Genomic DNA, 27,000 nt, shown 5'->3' with positions numbered 1-27,000 from the left:
TTTTTAATCCCAACAATAGCGGATGGATAATCAATACTAAAATTAAAGGACATATATTGAATAAGGCACTACAAGGTAACAAAAAGGGGAGGAAGATATGGCTCCTGTCTGCAAGGAATGTGAATTGTAATCTGACTGTGACTGTATTGTACCCATTCATATGGATTTTTCACCCAGGATTTATGAAACGGAAAGTTGTCCTTCTTCTCTATAGCAAGTTCTTGATCTTCACCAGTTCTTTTACACTAAGGGAAAATACCAAAACCATCGGGTTCAGACCTCTCTAGAGATGGGAGTAGTGCATTATATGAGAGAAGAAAAAGAGAATACTCGTTTGTGTTTGCCTATAGCTTTTAATTCTAGACCAAGATTTCGTAAGTTTGGTATTATTGGTATTTGCGGTCAGACAGTTCTTTCTTTCTTTCTTTTTTTTTCAAAGAGATTTTATTTATTTGATAGAGATCACGTAGGCAGAGCAGCAGGCAGAGAGAGGGGGAGAAGCAGACTCCCTGCTGAGCAGAGAGCCCGATTCGGGGCTCAATCCCAGGACCCTGGGATGGTGACCTGAGCCGAAGGCAGAGGCTTCAACCCACTGAGCCACCCAGGTCCTGTGAATTGTTTAGCTGCATCCTTGGCTTCTACCCTCTAGGTGTCAGTAGCACCCAATTCCAGTTGTGACAACCAAAAAAATGTCTCCAGATGTTCCTAAAGGTCCCCTAGGAGCAGAATTGTTCCCTCTATTGAGAATCACAATTGTGGCAACTTTCTGAAGAGCTTTGTCTATTCTGTCTGGGCACTATTTCCGGAAATGACAAGGCTAAGATCTTGAATTTCCAGTTTCTTGGATTTGGGGTAGCTACCTCAAGGAGACGCCTTCTCCGTAGGAGTAAACCAGTGGTAAGTTTCTGTTTTTAAATTTTTTTTAATGAAAAGTGGAGGCTCAGGGCTCCTTGGTGGCTCAGTCAGTTAAGCGTCTACCTTTGGCCCAGGTGATGATCTCGGGGTCCTGGGATCGAGTCCCACATCCATCGGGCTCCCTGCTCTGCCAGGAGCCTGCTTGTCCCTCTCCCTCTGCCCCTCACACCCGCTTGTGTTCTCTCTCTCTCAATTAAAGAAATAAATCTTTAAAAAAAAAAAAAAGAAGAAGGACAGTGGAGTGTCAGCGGCCCCACCAGACACATGGGAGATCGACTGAGTCACAGCTGCCTCATCACTTATGAATCCTTAGACTCTTTGTGGTGGGGTGAGGCCCAGAAGGTCATTGGTAATGATTTATCTCAATTCATAAATCTTTGACTTTCCCCGTTGCTCTGGTTCTACCCATCTGGGTACTTCTAAGGGGCAGCGGACTGGAGCACCCCGAGTCATGCATGCCGTTCCGTCCATCTTGCGTGATGTCTCAGCAGCTGTCAGTGTTACAGGAAGTCCACCGCGATTTCTCAGAGACTTACCAGGAACACCCGGTGCTTGATTCTTGGTGGGAAATCCGTGTTGGTGGTGGGCGGCGTCTGTGTGGGGCAGATTGTGCACGCACACCTAAATCTGTAATGGAGTGGGAGCGCTCCTCGTCAATTGCAAACTCAACAGGAAGAAATCGATTTTGCACGTGGATACTCCTCCCGCTGCCCCTTTACTATTTCAGCACGAGGAGGGAGCACTTCCCTTCTGCACCAGCCAGAGCCCGGCCAGTGAGACACAGTTACAACCTGGGCAGTGAGAAGCCACTATAGTTCCAGCTCCCAGGTTACTCTGTGGACTTTGTGTTTCTAAAAGCCTTCTGGGCTTCCTCCTTTCCTCTGTAAAGGAGCATTCCTCTCCTTCGTTCTCTGCACTGGTCTGTGGTTTTGCTATAGCTTGCTTGTCCCAGATTCTAATTCTCTGCTTTTCCCCTTCCCCGCCAAAGCCCCATTTTTTGTTACTGGTGAAATGACTGGGAGTGTTATTCGTAAGGTTAGCCTATCTCCAACTAAGAAGTAGTGACTCCTTTTCCTGCCCAAATTCATCGGTACCTTCCTTCATTTTTCCAAAACCCTAGAGTGTTCCCCTCACCTCAGTTGGAAGCCTGTAATATTGCATTGTATAAATAATCCAGAAATCTTCAAAACTGTGAGCTAAATTACAAACTTTATTTCTACTAGACAAGCAATTAAAAACTTATGTTTTTATAAAAACTTTTATGAAAAGCCGACAACCAAGAAAGAGTTCTTGAACGTCTTTGGTGCAAAAGGGTGGTTTTATTAAAAGTACTGAGACAGGACCCGTGGACAGGAGGAGCTGCTGCCCCAGGGTTGTGAGGGGTGGCTGGTTATATACTTGGGAGTTGAGGGAGGTAAGGGAAAGGGAGGTTTTCCAAAGAACTTTCATATGCTAAAGGCTCACAGGATACTGGAGGCCTTGCCATTGTCCAGTTCAGGTTGTTTTTCCCTGTAGCAAGGCATTAACATCAAGACAGTTGGGAGCTTCCTGGAAGAATGGCCCACGTGTCCCACCCAGGAGCGGGATGCGGGGGTTGCAGGGTGTCCCCTGTGCTTTGTCCTTAGCTGGCCTTCTGTTCCCTCATCACTCGGGTGAACATTTGCTTTCCAAATCTTCTCCCTCCTCTCTCCCTCTGGCCTTTGTTGGAAAGAAAGTTCCATTCATTTGTATTTGTATGTGAACCTGGTCGGTGGTCGGGGCTCAGAAAATGATCAATAAGGAAAAGAAACGCATTGGAGAACAGCCTCCTTCCGCGGTGCTGGTCTGCCCGCGTCTTCCTGTCCTCAGGAGCCCGGGCAGCGCTTGGTTCGGGTGAGAGGAGAGGATGGACTGAGCGCTCCTGGCTGGCAGAGCAGCAGGCTGGCGGCTCCCGTGCCAGGCGCTCTCTGAGCGGCCTCTGTCCCCCGCTTCCCTGTGGCCCCTGAGCCCTGAGTGGCTCCTCCCTGAGACTTGGATTGCGTCCCCTCGCACACCGCAGCCCTGAACTAGCCCGGTGTGTGATCCCAGAGAGCGCACGTCCTCACGATGGCCCCGCTGTGCTTTCTCCTAGTGCACCCGCTGTGGGAGACCGTGGACCTGGTCCCGGGGGGCGAGCGCCAGTCGCCCATCAACATCCGCTGGAGGGACAGCGTCTATGATCCTGGCTTAAAACCGCTCACCATCTCTTACGACCCGACCACCTGCCTCCACGTCTGGAATAACGGGTACTCTTTCCTGGTGGAATTTGAAGATTCTACAGATAAGTCAGGTGAGAGCCCGACCTGGGGTCTTGTCTGGCGTTAAAGGGACAGCCTGGTGTAGCACAGGCCACACCATGCTGCCCCCTCTTTGAGCAGTGGCGTGGGACTCACTGCACTGAACTTTTTGAACATAAGAAAAAAAATCCCGTCTAGTTTTTCTGAACATTTTCTTCTCTAGTATAGATAGTACTTATTAATAAGTGTGTATATTTCTCTGTATAGAAAGGAGATAGGTTTTGAAATTAAAGCTTTGCCTGAAGTTTATTTTGTGTGCTTTGAACATGTACTAATTTTCTCTGCTTGGTGACTTCACAAGACTCTTTTACATTAAGTAGTATTACAATTTAGATTTAACTGAGCAGACTGTAATCCCTTTGAAATGGGACAAAAAGAATATTCATGTGTGTATGAGGCTATAGTCTTAACAACCATTTCTACATAGAAAAATGGAAAGTCATGTTAATTTTGTTGATTAAACAATGTTACCTAGTTTAACAGAAACACAATTTAAAAGAGATTTTCAGATCCAGATGTTATATTGCTTTTGAATCCTCTCTGGTTTTCAGTCTACCCAGATATAAACTAATTTGAATGATTTCAAAGTTGACCTGAAACCTTTAGTGTCTGTTGAACACAGAATGTGATTAATTCTATGTAGGTTTCTTTTCTCCATTTCTTCTTTTTTCCAACCAAATTTGATGGTATCAAGTAATCTTAGTGTGAAATAATTAATAGTTGAAATTGTGTAACTTTAAAAAGTGGCTACCAACCAGGGGCAGTTTTGTCCCCTCTCACTCCCTAGGGGCTTGGGACACTTGGCAACAAGTGTAGGCATTTTCAGTTGTCACACTCGTGGAGTGGGGGAAGGGCGGTGTGACTGACATCTTGTGGTTCAAGAGGAGAAAAACTGGTGAGGAAGAACTACATACAATACAGTACATGGAACAGCAATCGGAAAGACTTATGCAGCCTCAAGTATCAATAGAGCCAAGACTGAGAAACCCTTTTGGCAATTAGTTTTCTCCGATGAATATGAGGAGATGGGCTTGTGAAAGTGTGAATGAATGAAGTAAAAAGTGCGACCTAAAGCATAAATAGAAGTGTTCCCTTCTGTATCTACCCTGGCTCTAGGTTTCTCAACTGTATCTTGGTTCTCTTTACATTCTCCTAGTGATGCTCTGATACTTAGACAGGGCCCTCCGGCCCAGCTGCAAACTGACTGCTCCTCCCCTGGGAATTCTCTCTCTCTAGTTCTCTTACCTTTGACCTGCTTCTCTGCCGTGATCCAGGAAGTGTTCAGGTCTGTCTTTAAGAACTTAGGTGTCTCTATGTTCCCCATTTTCTTCTTTTTCCCCGGGTTATGACATGGCCCCCAACCTTGACCATCTTACTTCTATTTCACAAACCAAGAAGAAAGTAATTACTCCTTTTCAGCCCAGATTCTTTAGTATCTTTCCTTATTTTTTCCAAAACCCTGTAATATTACATTGTATACAATGATTCCAGAAATCTTGAAAGTAGCAACCTACATTCTGTATTCCAGATGACTGTCTTGTACGATGATGAGCTTTACTTGTCTCTGTCAAGTTCTACCATTACTCCTGCCAGCTAGACTAGTGGGGAGACCCAGTCTGTAAATAACACGTCTTCTTTGTGCACTCTGGATGTGTAGCGATCCTCTCAAGTCTCAATCCTGTCTAGGTCCCTGTCAACCTTCTTTCTTTTCTTCTGAAGATCCTGAATGTTGGTTAGCCTTTTAATGACCTTGCGGGTCCAGAGACTGTGTATTTCCAATCTATGATTTCTTCACTGAGTTGGACATTGTGGGAAGTTGTTCAGTCGGTTTCTTAACCAAGTGAGTTAATCTCCAGATGGTTCCAGGCAGATAGCCTTCTGTTTTATTTTTTTTAATACATTCAAGAATTCTTATCCACCTGTTTGCTTGGATGTCTCAGATGGAAAACAAATGACCTGCATTTTCCTCATAATAGCTCATTAGAGATCTCCCAAGACAACTAAATCATTCCTTGATGCTACCCTCCCTAAGTGTGTCAGAGTATCACACTGTTTTTATAAAACATACTAGAAAAACTGTAGAGAGGTTACTAATTTTCCATTTGTTTTGTTAGGAGGGACCAGAATAGGTAACCTCTTTTTGTTTTGCTTTAATAATCATTTTCTTTAAGATACCATTAATCTTCGATAAGTACCTAACTTTCTGTCTTTCTTTTTCCACATTTCAGTGGCTGCCTCCTATTTCCTGCTCATTCTCCATTGCTATTTCTCCATGCTGTTGCAAAATAATTCCTAGCATTCAAAGAGGAAGAAAGAGTGAAGGAACACAAAACACAAAAAGTAAAAGAGAGCAAAGACTTCATAGAAATGAAGACAGGAAAGAACCAATTCTAATTCTAGAAAGGAAAGGAGCTAATAAATATCAGTGTCTGTAAATTTTAACAAACCGAAAAACAAAAAACTAGGCACTGCTGCTGCAGTGTGCTTTACGAAGAATTCAGGATAAGGTGTGCAAGGAAGGGGTTTGGGGAAGGTGCGTGAGAAAAAGAAAACATATCTAACTTTATGGGATCCAGCAAAAGCAGTGCTTAGAGGGAAAATAGACGTGAAAATGCCCATCCTGGAGAAGAAGAAATTGCTCAAATCAGTAACCTAGCTTTCCACCTTAAGGAGCTAGAAGAAGAGCAAAGTAAACAAAGCAAACACAAAGAAGGGCGTAATAAAGGACAGAGCAGAATTCAATGAAGTCAAAAGTTGGTTCTCCAGAAAGAGCAACAAAGCTGATAAACTCTTAGATAGGTGCACCAAGAAAACAAATAAGAGAAGATTCAAATTAGTAAAATCAGGAATGAAAGAGGGACATCACCACCGACCCTACAGAAATTAGAAGGATTAGAAAAGAAGGTATGTGAGCATCTCATACCACCGCCCTTTGCTGGGTATTGTTTTATTGTTTGTCTCCCCTGAATAGAACACAGTCAATGATTTTAATGAGGGCGTGTGAAGGATATAAAATATTGTGGGAAAGGTCACTGAATTATGCTTGAGCCCATGAATGATCTCTAATTTCACCTCTTCTGAAAGTATTCTCATCGGCTATGTCACCGGGCCTCAATGAGAGGAAGAGATGAGTCCTATTGTTCTCCTCAGGGTGCTTCCTGCCCCATCTTACATCCCTTTACACTATTTCGTGGCATCACCAGTAAACCCAGGAAGAATTTCTTTCTTCCACAGACATTTGAACTTCTCCTTACGAATTTTGATCCTGCATTTCCTTTTTCAGAGAAAACAATGTAATGATGTTTAGCACATTCACAGGGTGGTGGACTATTAGGATAGTCCAATTTCAGAACATTTCCGTCACCCCCAGTTATGTGGCCATTTCCTTGCATTTTTGTGTGATTTGTTTGGGTCCTGTGTATCGCCTTTCCCTTCATCATCCCTTCCTCTGCTAGCTCCTTCACCTCCGTGTTAAAAGCAAAGGAAGGGAGTGAACATTGCATAGCTTGCTCAACACAGACCCAACACTAGGCTGGGTGTTTTATATTTGTTACCTAATTTTTTATAAGTTCACTTGTTTCTCACCTTAGAAAACTGAAATAACAAAATGTCAGCAACCTCAAATAAATAAGTACATCTTTGCTGGCTGTGTCTTATGACTACTCCGCTTCCTAATTTCCTCTCTTCCCTCTTCCTCCTCCACCTGTTTCTTGCTGACTGTACTTGCCTAGCTCTCATCCACACTTCTGCCGCCCCCAGCCCACCCTTTTCCTCCCTCTTGCTGAGGATACCGTGTGGTGTTTCAATCAACAAACCCAACCGACACTTTGTAGTCTCTTTCTTTAGTTCCTGGTTTCATTGAGGATCTTCTAAGTGCCAGGCACTGTGCCACGTGCTCAGAAGAGAGAGGAAGAAGGAATGGTCGCTGCCTTTAAGAAGTTTACAGCGTGTGGGGGCACAGAGCCTTGAAGAGATGCTAACACAGAGCGCTAAGTGCCGTGAGGGAAGTGTTCACATGGGCTTTGGTGGGAGAAGGCTTCTGGGCAGGGGTGACACCTGGGCGGTTCACGAGGAGGTGGAGGTTTGAGGCGGAGCAATGCTTGTATTAGCATGTATAGTGCAAGAAGGAAGAAAACACGCACATCCTGAGGTGGGCAGGAGCCGAGACACGGAAAGTTCTGTGGACTGTTTGCAGGGATGGAGAATCGGGTGCAGCGTACCTGGGAACTCTCGCTCTGGGTCTTGCGCTCGACTGTGATTGAGGTGTCGGCTGTGTTGGCGTTTCATCTCAAGACTCGTCTGGCAGAGGATCCTCTTCCAAATTCACTCAAGTGGCCGTTGGCAGGATTCAGTTTCTCTCAGGGCCTCAGTTCTTTGCTGGCTGTTGGCCAGAGGCCACTTCCTTTTCCTTGCCAAGTGGGTGTCTCAGCAGGGCAGCCGGCTTCGTCAGAGTGAACAAGTAAGAGTCGGACAGGGCAAGCGAGGTGGCAACCCGCACCTTTTTGTAACCGAATCTCAAAAGTGACATCCTTATCACTTTCGCCCTTAGAAGCAAGTCACAAGGTCTAGCTCATACTAAGGGGAGGAGATCACACAAGGGTGTGAATAGCAGGAGATAGCGGTCATTGGGAGTCATCTTAGAAACTCCCAGGCCACATGGCTAATGACACAAAGCCCATAAATGCAAACTGAGGTCCTTTTCCTGTAAAATGCATGCTCTTAGCCACATCATACAGGAGAGTATCTCCCTCTCACTTCTTCCTGTGTACAGGTTATAAAGGTACAGTACTCAGCACATGTAGAGACTTTAAAAAAAAAGATTTTACTTATTTATTACAGAGAGAGAGAGCGGGCAGGTGCACACATGTTCACAAGTTGGGGGAGAGGCAGAGGGAGAGGGAAAAGCAGGCTTCCTGCTGAACAGGGAAAAGCAGGCTTCCAGCTGATGTTGAGTAGCCCCCGACATGGGGCTCAATCCCAGCACCCCAGGATCATGACCTAAGGCAAAGGCAGACGTTTAACCAACTGAGCCACCCAGGCACCCCCATATGTAGAGACTTAATGATTTTTCTAGCTAGAAGTGCCCGAGTCAGATGCCTGGGAATCTGACTTCCCTCCCAGAGATCACAAATGTAGAGGTACCTGCAAGTGCCACAGAGGTGATGAGCGTGAGCCAGGCTGGGAGAGTCTGGAAGGATCCGCAGCAGTGGCAACTGTGAAGAACTGGCAGGACCTTCTAAAGTCAGTGGCTCTTCCTCCCACCCAACCCATTGTTGCCTGGCGGGAGCGTGTGCCCAGCATGGGCGGGGCATCTCTTTGTCTAATGGCAAATGTGGATTTTTATATGAAACTGTATAGCTTTCAACGTTGGCAGTGAACTTTAAAATGTATTTCGTATTGTGTGGGGGAATCAAAAGACACCTGAAGACCAGCTCTGCCCCCTTCCCCCTACAGCCACCCATTGCTAACATCTCCTCTCTGCCTTGCTCATTATCTCGGGAGGAGAGACACAGTCAGTGTCCAGAGTATGTGGCCAGTGTTTTTCTGCGGATAGGAGAGAAGGCCTTCCCCTCTCCCCTTGCTCACTTCACTTGGGACGAGAACTTCAGTTTCATTGAACAGATTAGATTGAATATCTGCCAAAATCAAGCTCACAGTATGGAGCTGGCATAGAAAAACGAGTTTGTTTGTTTGTTTGTTTGTTTTAAAGATTTTATTTATTTGACAGATAGATCACAAGTAGGCAGAGAGGCAGGCAGAGAGAGGTAGGGAAGCAGGCTCCCTGCTGAGCAGAGAGCCCGATGCGGGGCTCGATCCCAGGACCCTGAGACCATGACCTGAGCCGAAGGCAGAGGCTTTAACCCACTGAGCCACCCAGGTGCCCCTAGAAAAACGAGTTTTTGGAAGATGATTTTACTTTTATTTCAGTGTGCTCTAGTAGCATCTTCCTAGTCATTTAGTGAATCAGGTGGTATAATTCTCTGCATCTCCCCTGTCCCTCAAAGAAAAGTTCTCATTGGTGTCTTTGCTCACCTCTTTCAAAAACTTTTTAAAGAAGAAATTATGTGAAATATTTTCAAAAGGCAGTAAGATACATAGCCAACCACTGCATGACATATCCAGTGTGTTTGGTCCTTGGGGTTGCTGGAGTCATACATAAAATTCAACTAGTGATGCAAGAAATGCTCAAGATCGCTAAGTGAGATGAGATGGGTGGGTTTTGTGCTGTTGTCTTGGTTTAACCATGGACAGACATCACCAGGGTTGGATTAAATGGAGGAAAAGAGGAACTAATTAATATGTGTTAGCAAATTCAAGGGGAAAAAATACCAGCACAACCCAAAGTCTGAGGAAGGGTGATTTTAAAATCTCGTTTTATCTGAATATTTTTCTTCCAAAATTGAAAAACAAGGGGCACCTGGCTGGCTCAGTCAGCAGAACAAGTGACTCTTGATCTCAGGGTTGTGAGTTCAAGCCCCACGATGAGTGTAGTTTACTTAAGAAAAAAAAAAAATCAGTGCATAAAAAAAGAAAGAGAGCATCTTTTGTCCCCACATTTCCATTTTATGAAACTGGATTGGATAAATATGCTAAGAGAAATTTGCATTTTATTGCACATTTAAAAAGCAGTCATGGGTAACTCAAGGTCAAGATCATATTCTAAGAAGAGGAGGGCTCCCATATCTTCTAGGCAGAGGCAATCAAGAAGCAGTTCTAGAAGAAGATCACATTCTAGGTCAAGGAGTAGGCAGTGATCCAAAATTCCAAGACAGAGAAGATTTCATTCCAGAGAGAGAGAGGTAGAAGGCCAAGGAGCACATCAAAAACCAGGGCCAAAAAGAAAGAAGATAAAGAAAAGGAACGTTCCAAAATACCACCAAAAAGTTATATAGCACAGACAGACATTCCAGAAACAAAAGCAGAGAGGGACAAGGATGAAGTAGGAGTGGCACAAGATCTCCTAAAAAGAGAAAATTGTCTTGCTCACCATCCCCTAGGAGACATAAAAAGGAGAAGAAAGATAAAAACAAAGAAAAAAACAGAGATGAAAGAGAATAATCAACAAGCCAGAAGAAAAGGAAAGATAGGGAAATGGATCATCGGGAAAGACAATCAGAGAGTGACATAGATGTGAAAGTTACACAGGATTACAATGACGAGGAGCAAGGGGAGGTCAGTGAGAAAGAGAAACAAGAGGAGAAACCAAGAGAACCAAGCTCCCCTAAAACAAAAGACTGTTGTGTGGGAAAGGGAACTGGTGATTCACTAAGAGAATCAAAGTCAATGGAGATGAGCATCCTGAAGAAGACATGGAGGTGAGTGGCTGCACGTGGCCTCCATGGGGAGCCTCCCGCATACACACAGCAGTGCGGTGCCTTCGTGTGACTGCTTAATGCTCTATTTGTTCTTCTCAAACCCACATGGGTACAGCTCCAGGTTACAGATGGTTCCATAGCTCCTGATATTGACATTAGTTATTTACGGCCCAAAACTTGTGGAAAGCCATACAGGAGGGACCAGTTCTTGGCATGGTGAGATCTGATTGGGTAACCAAGCAGCCGGACTCTTCTGCTGCTGCTTCATAACAAACGTGAAAAGTGGCATGCATGTGAAAAGTGGCATGGACTGTTTCTGTTGTGTGCTCTCCTTTATTAAGTACGTGCACTTATAGTATTTCTAGAATTTGATTCATTGCAATAAAAGAGCCATACAGGGAATGCACTGATTGCATGTTAATTTTGGCAGGAATATCCTAATTGTCATTAAAATGCTCCAGCATGATGAATCTACTTGTGGTCTTGTTTGCTGACCTGACAAATTAGCCTTCTTACAGTTACATCTGAAAATGAACATTTGAAATTGATAGTCCTTTAAGCCTTGTGCCTAAATTTTTGTGGCTTTTGTTTAACTTTGAAAGATTATCTGTGCACGCACTCTTTCTGATGGCTGACGAGGCTTTAATTACAGAAACAAGATCTCAAATGAAACTCTCGTTGGTGGTTAGTAAGTAGCACATTTTGAAATAGAGTCGTATACTTTTTCATTAAGGCGTTTGGGGATTTTTTTTCCCTGAAGTCATTTTTCCTACCTCTACGTCAGAGAAAGCTATCTGCCTCTCCTGAGTCCATCTGTGAAAGAAAGTGATCTCTTGTCCTGATTTTCAGTTTTCCACTCTTTTATTAATTTGTTTTCATCTCAGTGTTGGACAAAGAGGGTAGTACATTCTAAATGGACCATCACATCTTTTAAAATATGACAGATCTACTTCATAATGTACTTTTTATTTGACCTCAAGTATAAAACCAAAACATTTGTGTTACTTTTACCGCAATAGTAGTCTAATGCACATAGTAATCCCTTGTGAAATGCAACATAGTTAGGCAACTGAAAACTTCTCACAGGAGTTTCAAGCTTCACGTTTGGCCAGTGAAACCTAAGGTAGTGTACAGTTTCTAAAATTGTTTTACAAGACTTTGACAATAAAACCCTGAAACTTATTTCATGTTCCTATTAAAAAAAAAAAAGTGGGCACAGTAAATATAGAATATAAAAATAAGTCAAAAATTGGCCTTTAACAGTTGTAGGTAGCTTGGAGTGTTGTTAAATCTCAGTGTCTTTCAGAGCACAGGTCACGCCCTTATACCTGAATTGACTGCAAGTTTCTATGCACTTGTGTCTAATTTTTGAGTGGGTTCCACTTAATGACAGTTCATGTAAAAGGTCCATCCACAGCTCTGGCCTTTCCCCTGCATTCTTCCATGGTGTGAAAAACTGTCCCCTGAATTGTCGGATGTGCCATTTCAGTGATTGAGGGAGGACCCCTGGAGCACAACTACCGGTTAAAGCAATTCCATTTTCACTGGGGGGCCATCGATGCCTGGGGCTCCGAGCACACCGTGGACAGCAAATGTTACCCAGCAGAGGTATGTTGAGCAGCTTGGGAGCAGTGACAACTGTGAGGGGGGGACAGTGCTGTATTTCTAAGACAGCCTCAGGAAGAATCGGCGGGGGGGGGGGAGGTCCTATAAATGCTAACACGCTCTCTCAAGCATATGTGATTACTCCCAGTTTATACGTGTAAACGTGATCTCATCCCAAATAATAGAGCAGAAATGAACCTTAAGATTCTAAAAGAGAATCCTTCCGGAATTCGAAGCTAGGCTCCAATTATAGCCTGAAGTTATAGCCCAGGCCACAGTACAGGGCCTCCAGGTTCAATTGGCCCAAGTGAGAATTGGTGGGAGCCCTGATGAAGGCTGTGGTGATAGGAATAGAGGAAAAGAGTGAGATTTAACAAGCATTTCTGAAATAAAGGCAACAGGACTTGGAGGCAGGGTCTGCTTTAGGAGAAGAGAGGAACAAGCGAAATGTGACCTTGAGGATCTACTTGGGAGGCTGGGTGAAGATGCTTTTGTGAACAGTGGACAAGAAATAATTTGTAGGAGGGTGCCTGGGTGGCTCAGTGGGTTAAAGCCTCTGGCTTCGGCTCAGGTCATGATCCCAGGGTCCTGGGATCGAGCCCCACATCGGGCTCTCTGCTCAGCAGGGAGCCTGCTTCCTCCTCTCTCTCTGCCTGCCTCTCCCCCTACTTGTGATCTCTGCCTGTCAAATAAATAAAATCTTTAAAAAAAAAAAAAAAAGAATTTGTAGGGAAGTCTAGGGAAGGCATAAGGAAGTAGAATTTCTTAGAGATTTTCCCCTAATTTAGCTTTAGATGCTACCTTAAAAAGAAACACATTTTAAGTCATTATCCCTCAAAGAAATTTGACTTCAACTCCTGTCTAATTCCCATGGAGAGAATCTATTTCTCTCAATATAAAAATCTCACCTTAGGATGCAAATGGATTTTGGATATGATGGTTTCATGCAAATGGACATTCATTGCTCCCTCAGTGAAATGTACTCACCTTGTTGTATTTCTTATCTTTTTCTCCAAATAAATCTCTCTATTCACAGGTAATATTAGGGCACCTGGGTGGCTCAGTCAGTGGAGTGGCTGACTCTTGATTTTAGCCCAGGTCATGGTCTCAGGGTCCTGGGGTCGAGCCCTGAATCAGGCTCTACTCTAGGCGTGGAGTCTGCTTGAAAGCCTCTCTCCCCCTCAGCCCCTCCCCCAAAATAAATAAATCTTTTTTAAAAAAGTATTTTTAAAGAACTATTTATTTATTTTGAGAGAGAACAAGAGCACAAGCAGGCAGAAGGCAGAGGCAGAAGGAGAAGCAGGCTACCCACTGAGCAGGGAGCCCAACATGGGGCTCCATCCCAAGACCCTGGGATCATGACCTGAGCCGAAGGCAGATGCTTAACCAGCTGAGCCACCCAGGCGCCCCTAAAACAAATAATAGTAGTTGCTCCTGCATGCGGTTCTTCCTATTCATTTCTATCTCATTTCGCACCAGACTGCTGTATGTTTTTCTCAGTGGCTTTACTTTGGGTGAGGAAACATGTTAAAATATTGTGTTGAGTAAGGCTGTTTGTTTTGGAGCAATCCTATGCTGGTTATGTGGCAAACCAGCTTTTAACGGTGTTTCAGCTGCACTTGGTGCATTGGAATGCAGTCAGATTTGAAAACTTTGAGGATGCAGCACAGGAAGAACATGGCTTGGCTGTGATCGGAGTATTTTTAAAGGTAAGAAAGTCCGACCAACTTGACGTGTTTTATCCTAAGATGAAAAGATACAACATTGTAATATTAACATCTAACTGTATTGGGATTATAAAGAAACAATGTTGGCTTGTGGAATCACTATGTGGTACACCTGAAACTAATGTATCATTGTGTCAGCGAGACTTCGACTTAAGAAAACAAGAAAGAAAAAAAAAGGCAGCTAAATAGAAGATTGCTCTGAATATATTTCAAATGGTATAAAAATGCAGCCCAGTAGAGTGGTCCCAAGCCACATGTGGCAAATGAGCTCTTGAAATGTGGCTACTTGGTGGAACAATTTTTAATTGTCATTAATTCAAATTGCAACACAAGGACTGATATTTAAAGGGAGCAGGAGCCCGTGTCCCCCGCAGGCACTAGGACCCTGTCAGCAAACAGCCTGCTCACATGTTCTGTGTCTAATTGAATTCAGTGACATTTATAGTGATCTAAACTACCAGTTTAAGTGTAGTTTAAGTCGTGTGATTGGTTTGTTTTTATGTAATCACCAGGTGGCTCATTTTCATTCATATCGTGTCACCATGGCAAAAGTCAGATATCCATTGTTTTTAATATTTTCTCATTTCTGCTTCTTTAGCTAGGCAAACATCACAAAGAGCTGCAGAAATTGGTGGATACTTTGCCATCGATCAAGCATAAGGTAATACTATCTTTCCCAAGTCACTCGAAATGCCTGTTTCGTGTAATCTCGAGTGGAGACACTCACAGGGCACTTTGCGACTTGCCCCGGAAGAGCACTTGCCCCTTAACACACGTGTGTTGAGAGCGCGCCCGGCCCTGGGACACCTTGCAGGGGTCGGAAGGGATTCTGTGGGTGCATGCTCACCGCTTTGGTTCTGCTGCCCTGCCCTAGCCCTCAGGGAGTCGGGAACCCAGTGCTGTCCCCTCTTGTGCTCCTTCTGAGTCCCTGTGGCAACAGCCAGAGCAGTCCTGCTGACTCCACCTCCGGTGCCGCCGGCGGGGAGCAGAGAAGAGTTGGACAGAAACGTGGCGTGGCCGGCTGTACAGAACAATGACCCACATCCTTCAGAATGGACACCTTTGTCCAGGCCCCAGACTAACTGGCCGTTCCTCCAGGCCGTTCCGTGGAGGTCCACTTCTCTCTCTCTCTCCCCCCCCCCCGCCCCTCCCCACCTCACCTCCCCACCTCGGTCTCTGTCCCCACGGCCTCCTTCCCTCTCCCTCCCTGTCCGTCTCCCGCTTCCCTTCCCTCTCTCTGTCTCCCCCTTTCCGTCCAGGAACTTGACTCCCCCAAATTTGCATTGCGTTTTAGAAAGGAGAATTCTGTCAGGGGACGTCTCCTTGTTCACGCAGCCGCTACTCCCTGCCCGATGCCTCCCAAAGAGTTAGAGGAGAGCACTGCAGTCAAGTCACCGAACGGAGGGAGGCAGTGCGCGGCGCCTGTCCTGTTCCCGGGGAGGAGGAGCAGAACTACCTAGTTAACTACGGGAACGAGGCAGGGCCGTGATTCTGTCCTCAAGTGCCCAGAATTCCTCCAGACCGCTGCTGGTCCCTAGACTCCCCTAGACTCATCACCCCGTCCTCTGATTCCTGAGTGACTTTCACCATGAAATGATGACGTGGTGACCTCTTCTCTTGGCCAGGACACCCTTGTGGAATTTGGGTCATTTGATCCTTCCTGCCTGATGCCTGCCTGCCCAGATTACTGGACCTACTCGGGGTCCCTGACTACCCCCCCACTCTCCGAGTCCGTCACCTGGATCATTAAGAAGCAGCCCGTAGAGGTTGATCATGATCAGGTATGCTCTTTCCACATTTCTTTCTGAGGACACGCTAGCCTGCCCCTTTGAAGCAAGGCTGGGCTCCAACTTTGGCATCAGTTGTTAAGATCTCGTAATGCTAATACATGTTTATTGAGATGTGCTAACATCTTATCTTAAAATTTGGATATAAACTAGGGAATGCTTCAAATCAACTAGAGAGAAGAGTTAAAATTTAGGAAGCGTAAGCTTTTTACTTTCATATTTGACAATGATGTCTTGTGCACTGTGTATTTTATATATAACAATAAATCTCTATATACACGAGACCCTTTTAAAAGGAAGCCTGGAAATGGATGTACTCAAAACCCTTTAAAATCCTTAAGGAAATTTTGCTTTGGAACCTCAGGATTAAGACAGAATCCAACAATGTCTGTCCAGAAATTCTAAGTCAGTTATTTTGAACTTATTTTCTCTTTAAAAAGTAGGTTTAAGTGATGACTACTATGTCAATGTACAAAATCCTGTTTAATTCACAATTTAACTAAACTACAATAATACTTGAAATGCTTGCTTTATGGGCTTTTTATTAATTACAAAGCATTTTTACAAGAGGAAAAGCTTCTAAAGTCTTTTTTATATGAAGCCTGGATAACAGATACCAGCATCTATCAAATATTGGACCAACAAATAAAGATATGCTAAAGATTGAAGAATATATTTTATGTTTTTTAAGATTTATCTATTTAGTTTAGAGAGGGAGAGAGAGGAAATAAATCACGAGCAGGAGGGGCAGAGGGAGAGAGAATCCTTTTTTTTTTTCTTTTTAAAGATTTGAGTTATTTATTTGACAGACAGAGATCACACGCAGGCAGAGAGGCAGGAAGGGAAGCAGTCTCCACTCTGAGCAGAGAGCCCAATGTGGGGCTCGATCCCAGGACCCTGGGATCATGACTTAAGCCAAAGGCAGAGGCTTTAACCCACTGAGCCACCCAGGTGCCCTAGGGGAGCTAGAATCTTAAGGAAGCTCCATTCCCAGCATGGAGCCTGATGTGGGGCTAGATCTCATGACCCTCAGCTGAAACCAAGAGTCTGTGCTTAACCGACTGAGCCACACAGGTGCCCCTCGGAAGAATATATTTTAAAGAAAGGAAAAATAATGTATGAGAAACAAGCTAGCAGTACATTAGAAGAAATAATACACTTTGACTTAGTAATACATATTCCAGCAAAGTAAGGATGGTTCATTATTAAGAATGATATTTATATAATCCATCATATCAGTGATTCTATACAGAATTATCATATAACCATTTGTACATATTGTGAAAAGGCATTAGCAAAATTCACTATTCAGTTTTAAACATTTTTTAAGGTTTATTTATTTTATTTTATTTTTTAAAAATTTTATTTATTTATTTGATAGAGAGAGAGCGTGTGCACAAGCATGAGTAGGCAGAGCCATAGGCAGAGGGAGAGGGGGAAGCAGGTTCCCCACTCAGCAGATAGCCCGATGTGGGGCTTGATCCCAGAACTCTGGGATCACGACCCCAGCTGAAGGCAGAGGCTTAACTGACCGGGTCACCCAAGTGCCCCAGGTTCATTTATTTTAGAGAGAGAGGGAGATAGAGAGAGAGAGCACAAAGGGAGGGGCAGAGGGAGAGTGAGAAAAATTTCAGCAGACTCCTATTCAAGGTTCGCACTTGAACCCATGACCCTAAGATCATGACCTGGGCCAAAACCAAGAATCGGACACTCCATCCTCTGTGCCACCCAGGGGTCCCTTAGTCTCTTAAAATTTTAAATAACATAGGAATGAATGGAGATTTCCCTAACTTGATAAAAGGGATTGCTCTCAGTTAAAAGATAAATAGTATGCCTAATAGAGAAAGATTATTACAATATACAATTTTATATTACGTTCCTGAAGTAGCCAATACAATTAGACCAAAAAAAGAAAAAGCAAATAGAGAAACAATAAAAACTACTTCAAAAATGAGGTAACTCAGTAATTAGTGGAGTATAATATTAGTTTATAAAAATCAACACATTGAACATATACAAACAATAATCAGTTAAAGGATGTAATGATATAAAGTTATAATAGAATAAAAACTATTAATAATGGAAACAAAAATATAAAATGCCTTGGAGTAAGCATAAGAAGAAAATGTAACATATAAGCTTAAAACGTCCCTGAAGGGCACAAAAGGATTCCTAAAATTCATGCTACGCTATTGCCTCAGAAGACAGCATAAAAACACCTTTGATGTCAACTCTCTTTCAGTTGTTATACTCCATTAATTGTTTATTCTCCCTAAATTTGATGTGGTCCATTTACTGTGCCAATGGGATTTTTAGATAGATGTGCTATTTCAAAAATCACACAGCAAAACAAACAGCATAAATAGCCAGGGAGAATTCTGAAAGAAAAAAAGAGAGATGATTAGATCCACAAAATTATAAAGCCTCAATAATGAAATAGTGTGGTACTGGCACAAAAGTAAAGAGACCACTGGAGGAGAGAAAGTGTTACGTTCAGAAGACGGCCAAGTACATATGAGAATTTAGTTTGTGATCAAGATAGCAGCTCATCTCAATGGGGGGGAAAGATGGAATTCGTCAGTAAATGCTGTTGGGCGACAACGGGGCAGACACTGGGGGGAGAAAAGTTAGATCCATCATTCAGACCTCACACAGGAATATATTCCAGATATATTAAATGTTAAAAACACCACCATAAAAGTGCGAGGATAAACACAGAGAAATCTTTTTATACTTCCAAATGGAGGAAGCTTTTCTAATGATATACCGAAACCAAGAAGTCCTAAAGAAAGCAACTAGTAAGATAGACCATGTAATTTTGTTTTCTTAATGTGTGTGATGAAAACCACCAAAAACAAATGACAAAACAGAGAGAGCTTAACTGTCCGTAAGCCTGGTCTTGCTGACCTATACATTTAGTCTGTGTCTATCCTTCATATTTAAAATTGACATAACACTGAAAAATAAATCAGTACAATCAATAAATCAGAAGGTTAGTGGCCCATGTGGGTAGTTTTCCAATGAAATCTCAACACAGAAAATTTAGTCAGGAAAAAAATGTTAGTTGTCATCTACAATTCAGTCACCTATAATCAGTGTTAGTCATTGGGTAAATCCTTCTGGTTTTTAATCTTTACAGATACATATAAATTCTTTGATCTTTTATCCGTATAAATATACATAAGTTTCTCAAACCAAATGGAATCATTGTGTACCTACCATTTTGTTCCTCTTTTTTTTTTTTTTTAAAGATTTTATTTATTTATTTGACAGAAAGAGACACAGCAAGAGAGGGAACACAAGCAGGGGGAGTGGGAGAGGGAGAAGCCGGCTCCCCGCCAAGCAGGGAGCCCTGTGTGGGGCTCGATCCCAGGATCCTGGGTTAATGACCTGAGCTGAAGGCAGACGCTTAACAACTGAGCCACCCAGGTGCCCCATTTTGTTCCTCTTTTCATTCAGTGATATGTGGGGACATTTTATAGGTAATAAGCATTATCTTTGATATCGTTTTTAATGGCTATGTACTAGTCCATTTTATAGATCTAATGTAACTTATTATTGACACTTGAGCTATTTCTAATCTTTTGCAGTTAGCTGAATAAAAATAAATCTTAACTTCTGGACATGTTCTTGATTTACGAGGGTAGATACTTAATTTGCAAGTATAGTCCCTTTGGCACTTGCTTCTGGTCACAGTCCTGCCTCGGCAGCTCTCCTTGACCTGAAGTCTTTGTTCCAAACAGATCTTCCCACGCTTGCGTACTGTGCCCCAGGCTGTCCTCTCCATAGCTGCGGTGTGTGGGATTGAGTGACGACAAGTGTTGTGACAATAACTTATCGCTGGCTTGAAGTCAAGTGTTCCCGAATATGGTTGCTCTGAAAGCCAGGGGGCGAATGATGCTATTGCCATGTTAAAGAACAAGCCTTGACTTGGGGCAGCTCCTTTTGTACTGAGCTGCACTGTCCAGTCCATTAGCTACTAGCCCCATGTGGCCATTTAAATTTAAATATAAATACATTAAAATAAAAATTAAAAATTCAGTTACAGGGGTGCCTGGATGGCTCAGTGGGTTAAGCCTCTGCCTTCGGCTCAGGTCATGGTCTCAGGGTCCTGGGACCAAGCCCCGCTTCGGGCTCTCTGCTCCGTGGGGAGCCTGTTTCCTCCTCTCTCTCTGCCTGCTTGTGATCTCTCTCTGTCAAATAAATAAATAAAATATTTAAAAAAATTCAGTTACCGGGTGCCTTGCTGGCTCAGTCAGTACAACATGCAACTCTTGATCTCGGGGTTGTGTGTTCGAACCCCATGATGGGTGTAGAGGTTACTAAAGAAAAAATAAACTTTAAAATATTAAAAATAAATAAATACAGAAAAATTCAGTTCCGTAGTAGTACTGGCCGCATTTCAAGCACTCAGAATCCATATATGGTTAGTGGCTACTATAAGGAGTCACGCAGAGGACATTGCTAACATCATAGAAAATTCTTTTGGACAGTGATGGCAGGTGGTATCCCACTGCCTGTTAAAAAGGTAACCCCATGCACTGCCTTCCCCACAATGCCCAGGTACGGTGAGCAATGAAGAATACATTGTTTCTGTTAATTATTTAGTTATATTCTGAGAAAACATTTTCGGCATTGTTAATATATGCACCAGGCCTTCTCTATGTTATCCTGTAGGCTAGTTATTTTGCCCATTTCAAGATGAGGTTCCTAGGGGCACCTGGGTGGCTCAGTCAGTTAAACGTCTGCCTTCGGCTCAGCTCATGATCCCAGGGTCCTGGGGTCGAGTCCCCTATGAGGCTCCCTGCTTGGCGGGGAGCCTGCTTCTCCCTCACCCTCTGCTGCTCCCCCGTATTTGTGTTTGCGTGCTCTCTCTCTCTGTCAAATATATAAATAGAATCTTTAAAAAAATAAAGATGAGGTTCCTAGAATCAAAGATGAAATAACTTGTTCTTGGCAAATAGCCAGTATGTGGGGGACTGAGCCTTTGGTGCTCCCCCCCGCCCCCCCCTCATCTTCAGAGTCCAAGTACCGCATTGTCTTTATCACCTCCTGTCACTCCTCCCCACACCTTTTATTCCCTGTTCAGCAGTGAAAGGCATTCCTACACAGAGAGAGGTTGTACTGTGTCTAGTTGTGGAACAATGTTTCAGAATTGTGGAAATGAAAGAGCATCTGTTACTCTATTGAAATTATTTATGCTTCATACTTCTATTTCTAGCTTGAGCAGTTTCGGACCCTGCTTTTCACTTCAGAGGGGGAGAAAGAGAAAAGGATGGTGGACAATTTCCGCCCCCTTCAGCCCCTAATGAATCGCACTGTCCGCTCTTCCTTCCGTCATGATTATGTACTGAATATACAAGCGAAACCCCAGCCGTCAACTAGCCAAGTGATCCCCTGAGGAGTTCATCTCTAGGCAGCGCTTTGCTTGAATAAATACTAGCTTTTTAAATATTGCCAACTGGACTATCTAAACACCTGCGTTTAATAATAATTATAGATGTGCATTTCTTGGTGTGGCAGTGCTCCATCAGTCTTTGAGGAAAGCTCTTTGGTAAATGAGTTTTTCATTTGATTGAAAATGACATTTAACACTGAACTAGCAGCAAGAGACAGGACTTTCTTCTACAGTAACCTGTTGGGTAATTGTAATGTCTTTTTACGTCTGATATTTCTGTGCTGCCTCTTTGTTTATTAGTTAGTAGTTCTGTAGAGTTATAAGCAGGGATGGTAACCAAAATATGTAACAGCTAGAAAGGCAGACACTGACCGTCCAGAAAGCAGGCCTTTGAGAAACAGCCCTAGGGCCCAAACTGGTACTTCCTGGCCTGCTGAACGCTGGCCATGGTTTTTGGTATTTTTCTGAGGCCTTCGCAATGAGTATATTTGCCCTGAGGTTTAGTTGTCGTTCCTAGTACATGATATGCTTACTTAGTATCAATTTATGATATACAAAAAGTATTTTGTAGTTCAAAGAACACAAGAATTTACTTCTAACTGGGAATCCTTTCGTACTTCTGAAGATTAGATATATTAGTTCAAAACTTGATCACATAGAAAGCATATGCAGAACATTTTAAAGAAAATGCTTGAAGTGCCTAGAATTTAAAATTCTTTCATGAATATTTACAGAAATCTTTTTCAAAAGACTAGTAATATAGTAATATAGTCTATAGTTTATAGTGTTATTTTGCATTGTCTGTACGTGGTTTCGTAAAATATAATCTTTTCCACATGATAGAACTATCTTGATTTCCGTTGAAAACTGTCTGAACTTTATTTTATTAGTTGAGGTTCTATGCCTCATGTTTCCAATTTACACAGTGGTTTAGAAGACTTTTGCTATAGTAAAAGAAGAGAAACTTAACAGGCTAAAGTCTAAAGAATTCTGCACATTCTAAGGAAGCCATGCCGTTGTTGCCTTTGCTTATAAATATCTTGGAATGTTTCTAGTTGCCTATAAGCCTGTGTTCAAACTCATATTGCATTTACTAGTGGTATTTCTTTCATTACTATGCTAATCATCTGATCTGCAAGGTAAGGTTGGATAAGTAGACTTAACACTACTGAACTGTACACTGGAAAAGGTTAAGCTGGTTAATTTTATGTATGTTCTACCACGTTTAAAAATAAATAATACTTCAGTAGGAAAAAAGAAAAAAAAAGGTTGGAGCTACCTGTGTAAGTTTGGGGGGATATCTGTTCTTTAAAAAGGGAGGTTGGTAAAGGCATTTGCTTCTAGAGTGCACATCTTCTCTGGGAAGAAAATGAATAAAATTCTTAAGATAAATGGGGGGGAGGTTTATGTTAAGAGTGTATGTAATTGATCTGCTCAAACCATAGTTATTTTAAGAGGGTAAACACAAAAGAAACACATTTTCCAGTGCACATGGGCTTCCCTCCTAGGCCTCTCACAAGTTCCTTGTGCAAAATTCTCTTGCAATGAGTCTTCCAGATTGGAGTAAGAGCCCAAGTACCAAGGCCTGATTTGTCTTTAAATCTTAGAGCTACAAAGATGTATTTATTGGGTGTGTCCCAATCACGGTTTGCCACTCAAGTGATTCACTTGCACCTGGGGTTCTGGTGTGATTGTTAACAGCAGTCTCTCACTCTCAGCTGTGTCATGGTTTGCATGATAAATTTTTGGTCACCTTCTCCAGAGAGGTTATGGAAACTGCCTTGGGGAGGTGTGCTTCCCACCCCCTGCCTTAGTCATATGACCTCCAGAGGGGTGCTATAGATTCTGGGGCTACTGAGACACCCTAACAAGAAACTTTTTGTCTTCTACGCCTCCAAAAGTGCTTCACTTGTACCTTCCTAAACTTGAAGGGGGGAAATGGGCTTGAGGTCTGTCAGCGGGCTTGAGAAAGAATTTTGTATTACCATTGCTGCTCATCTTCATTAAATACTATAATAAAAGCCTTTCTTTACAATATTAATATTTGTTGAATGACTGTTTCTTCCTATTTTTAAAAAAATATGTATAATTTCTGTTATATTAGTGAGACATCCCTTTACCGTGTAGATCAGAAAGTGACTGGAAAACTCCCAAGAGATTTTTAGAAAAGCAGGAAAACAAAAGCCACCCCCTTCTCCGCTCATCTTTTTCTGTCAGATTGGTGTACAATCTGAAGACATCACCAACACGCCAAGCCACCAGTCCTTTTCTCCTTTCCAGAGCTACATGGACTAGGGTAAGGTTGGCTATTCTAAAAGCAGGCATCCACGTCAAAAAAACTGGGGAAGATGACTTTCCCTTGCTCCCTGGGGCACGCATTTCTTTTGGTGCGTTATTAGCAAAATTGCACTATAATAATCACTTTAGGTATTTTTCTGTGTCACTAGAAGAACCAACATTATTTACTTGATACCTGTTCTACTTAATGTTTTATTGTCTTTTTAACTCAACTTTTTTTTTTTTTAAAGATTTTATTCATTTGACAGAGAGATCACAAGCAGGCAGAGAGGCAGGCAGAGAGGGAGAAGCAGGCTCCCCGCTGAGCAGAGAGCCCGCTGTGTGGCTCAATTCCAGGACCCTAAGATCATGACCTGAGCCGAAGGCAGTGGCTTAACCCACTGAGCCACCCAGGTGCCCCTTAACTCAACTTTATTGGGTAAATTCTTTCCCATAAAATGTTACTGATCAAAAATGGAGATAGTTTATTTAAGCGAATAAGCTCTAATTTTAACCATATAATGAGTACATCTAGGTAATACTGGCTACTTTACATGTAAATAGTAATGCGTCTTGTTCGAAACTGAATGTTTATCCCCCCCCCCCATTTGTATGTTGAAATCTAATCCCCAATGTGATGGTATTAGGAGGTGGGGCCTTTGGGAGATGATTAGGTCATAGGGGTGATGTCTCATGATTGGGTTAGTGCCCTAATAGAAGAGACCCCAGAGAGCTCTCTCACTTCTTCTGACATGTGAGAACACAGCAAGAAGATGGCCAATGAGCCAGTAAGGAAGTTCTCACCAGATACCGAATCTGCTGGCACCTTGATCTTGGACTTCAGACTCCAGATCTGTGAGAAATAAATTATTGTTGTTTGTAAGCTCCCCAGTCTATGGTTCATTGTTATGGCAGCCCAAACAGACTAAGACACTTGTCATCCCTATGTACATTCTGGTTTCTGCTTTTTTAGTTCAGCCACTCTTCTGAAATGGTACTTTGGTTTGGGTTCTGGGTGGGGATAGCAACTCTGCTAGCATTCCTTCTCAAACCACCGCTCCTTGTGTTGCTAAGTGCTTATCACTGGACGAAAGACTCAAGTAATAAACACTATCACTGCATAGTTCTTTCCTCTTTTTTTTTTTTTTTAAGATTTTATTTATTTGAGAGAGAGCAACAGAGAGCAAGAATTGGGGGGGACAGAAGGAGAAGCAGACTACCCGCTGAACAGGGAACCTGACATGGGGCTCCATCCCAGGACCCCAGGATCATGAACTGAGCTGAAGGCAGACACCCAATGGACCGAGCCACCCAGGCACCCCAGTTCTTTCTTTCTTTTAATCAGTTGTGTAAATATAGATTTGAATGTACTTTTCATATGAATATACATTAAGTATTTTATTTTGCTATCTTAGCTAATTGTTGGAAAATATATCAAGCCCTTGGTGTAGCAGTGATGGTGGGAGAGGATTTGAGACGCCACTGTATGTCCCGGAATAAATCTGCTGACTAATTCTGAAATTAATGGTAGGTAAGAAATGAAAGGTTCTTTCCTGAGAATTTCTGCACTGACCACTCAATGAATCTATTACCATAGTCCTACTAAAGCAAGAAAAAATCCAAATTAACTCAAAGAGTCCTAGTTTGGCTTTTAGAGAATAGACTTTTTTTTTCTTCCTTTCCCGTTATGCTTGCAATAAATGTAGGATACATTCATGGATCATTCTTTGGTCATTTTATTTTCTAGTTTCTGCTGATGACGTAAAATTAAAATTTAGGCATTTTCTCATAGAGGGAGGATAAACTAAAATGAACTTAACCTGAGAGTAAGTAGATATGATGTATATATGTCGGGAACCAAGAAAAATGTTATGTTGCAGAATAAAGATTACTTTGTTCTATTTATTAGGATATCATCGTACAATGTATCTTTGCATTAGATTTTTTACATACTTTATTTTCATCTAATGATTTATTGAATTCAAATGAGGGTAGCTGTAATTTGAGATGAAATTGGCTTTTAGAATAACTTACAAAGTTAATTTGAGCAATTCAAGCTTGTTCAGGAAAATGAATTCAGTGGTTAATTGTAGAGGATAAATGTCTACTGCCTATAAAAGGAGATTTACTTCCATTTGTACATCATAATAAAATAAAATCTAAATCTTTACCCTTTTTAAATTAGGAACATCTTCCTAGAAGCCTTTTTTTTTTTTTTTTAAGATTTACTTACTTATTTTGGAGAGAGAAAGTTCATGTGTAAGCAGTGGGGAGGGGCAGAGGGAGAAAATCCCAAGCAGGCTCCTCAGTGAGTGCAGAGCAAAATCAAGAATCGGACACTCAACCGAGTGACCCAGGAGTCCCTCCTAGAAGACATTCTTACTTATTGTTCTGACAGGAAAGTCTGGTCTAACTCATGAGAAATGTTACAGCAACCCAAACAGTGACACTTTCACAATAGTAGCCATTCTCAATGCTTCTCAGCGATTTTTCTGGTCACAGGTACCAGCAAAATTGGTGATTTGTACAGCTACACTTTTGGCCACTCAGGGCATTCTCTAGTCAGGGGCTGTAATTAAGTCTCCACCTTCAAGGAATTTGAAGTTTATTGTAAGCAGCAGCTTTGTGGAGGCAATGAAGTATAATATAGCGTAATAGGTGTTACAAAGGTAAAATACTTGTGCTAAGAGCATACATGCAGGTCAAGTACCAACCCACTCTTGAGGAGGTAGGGGAGTTTTCACATCAACAATGATACAACAGCTAACATTCAGAAACACTATTGTCAGGCACTTTGCCAACATATAGCGTGCACTTGGGAACTATTTTCTCTACCTTGATTTCTACAGATGAGAAAACAGGACTAGACACTAAGGAATTTACTCAAGATCAGAGAGCCACGGCTTGAGTTAACCCATCTGTCCAACTCCAAAGCTTATGACACTAATTACTGATGCACTGAGCCGGACAAGGTCAAGTGGGAGATGTGTTATTCCAAGTGTCTCTGCAAGCAGGAATAGGGCAAGGCTTTATGCAGTTTGGGGTGTTTGCTGAATGATTCCCAGGATGGACTAGGAGAAGCAGGGCCAATTTAGTAGTTGGGTAGCTCAGTGATTTTGATTTGGAGGAAAGAGGAACAAAGCTAGGCCAGGGAAGTCATCCAGTCTTCCTCAAAAGATGGCAATTGTTCATCATTTTGCAGCTGCAGCATGTCCTTAAGAGAAGCTTAGCTTTTCTTTCTTTCTTTTTTTTTTCCTGGTCTTGTCTCTGCCCTTGTATATGTGCATCACAGTCTGATTAGTAGTAGCAGGGCTTATTTTACTTTCTCAGTCCTACTCTCACCGCTCCAGTTTAAGTGCTCATCTAGACAATGATACTCAAGTTTCGTCCTTTATATTGCAAACTGGAGTAATTTACCTAAAACACAAATATGATAACAAACCTCAGCTTAAAAGCTTTTTGATGGTTTCCTGTTGCCTCAGAACATAATTAGAGCCTCTTGGCATGGTTTACTAGGCTCGTTTTTCATAACCAAGGCCTAGCCCGTCTCTATTGCTGTGATACTCTGGAACTTCCCTTTAAATTCGATTGCCAAAATTCTGGCCGATTCCACTTCTCAGTGCCTTTGCTTATGCCGATTTACCATTCCCACCTGGGAAT

General features: G+C 42.5%; 1 protein-coding gene and 1 pseudogene across 5 annotated transcripts in view; both read left to right on the top strand.

The window, feature by feature from the left end:
• Positions 1 to 23,104, top strand: part of CA5B (carbonic anhydrase 5B) — a 124,537-nt gene extending 101,433 nt beyond the window's left edge. For all 4 annotated transcript variants that reach the window (XM_082717037.1, XM_082717038.1, XM_082717035.1 and 1 more), the window contains exons 3-8: positions 3,026 to 3,223; positions 12,036 to 12,154; positions 13,765 to 13,860; positions 14,477 to 14,539; positions 15,504 to 15,659; positions 20,887 to 23,104. In XM_082717037.1, coding sequence (XP_082573163.1) covers positions 3,026 to 3,223; positions 12,036 to 12,154; positions 13,765 to 13,860; positions 14,477 to 14,539; positions 15,504 to 15,659; positions 20,887 to 21,066 — 812 coding nt within the window. In that variant the 3' untranslated portion in view covers positions 21,067 to 23,104. The remainder of the gene's footprint in view (positions 1 to 3,025; positions 3,224 to 12,035; positions 12,155 to 13,764; positions 13,861 to 14,476; positions 14,540 to 15,503; positions 15,660 to 20,886) is intronic.
• LOC309856197 lies at positions 4,692 to 12,028 on the top strand (annotated as a pseudogene). The gene has a single exon. The product of its transcript is annotated as an uncharacterized misc_RNA (transcript).
• Positions 23,105 to 27,000: the final 3,896 nt, after the last annotated feature.

Source organism: Mustela nivalis (assembly GCF_964662115.1).
Source record: "Mustela nivalis genome assembly, chromosome: X".
NCBI classification, from domain to species: Eukaryota; Metazoa; Chordata; class Mammalia; order Carnivora; family Mustelidae; genus Mustela; species Mustela nivalis.
This window is presented reverse-complemented; position numbering and strand designations above follow the sequence as displayed.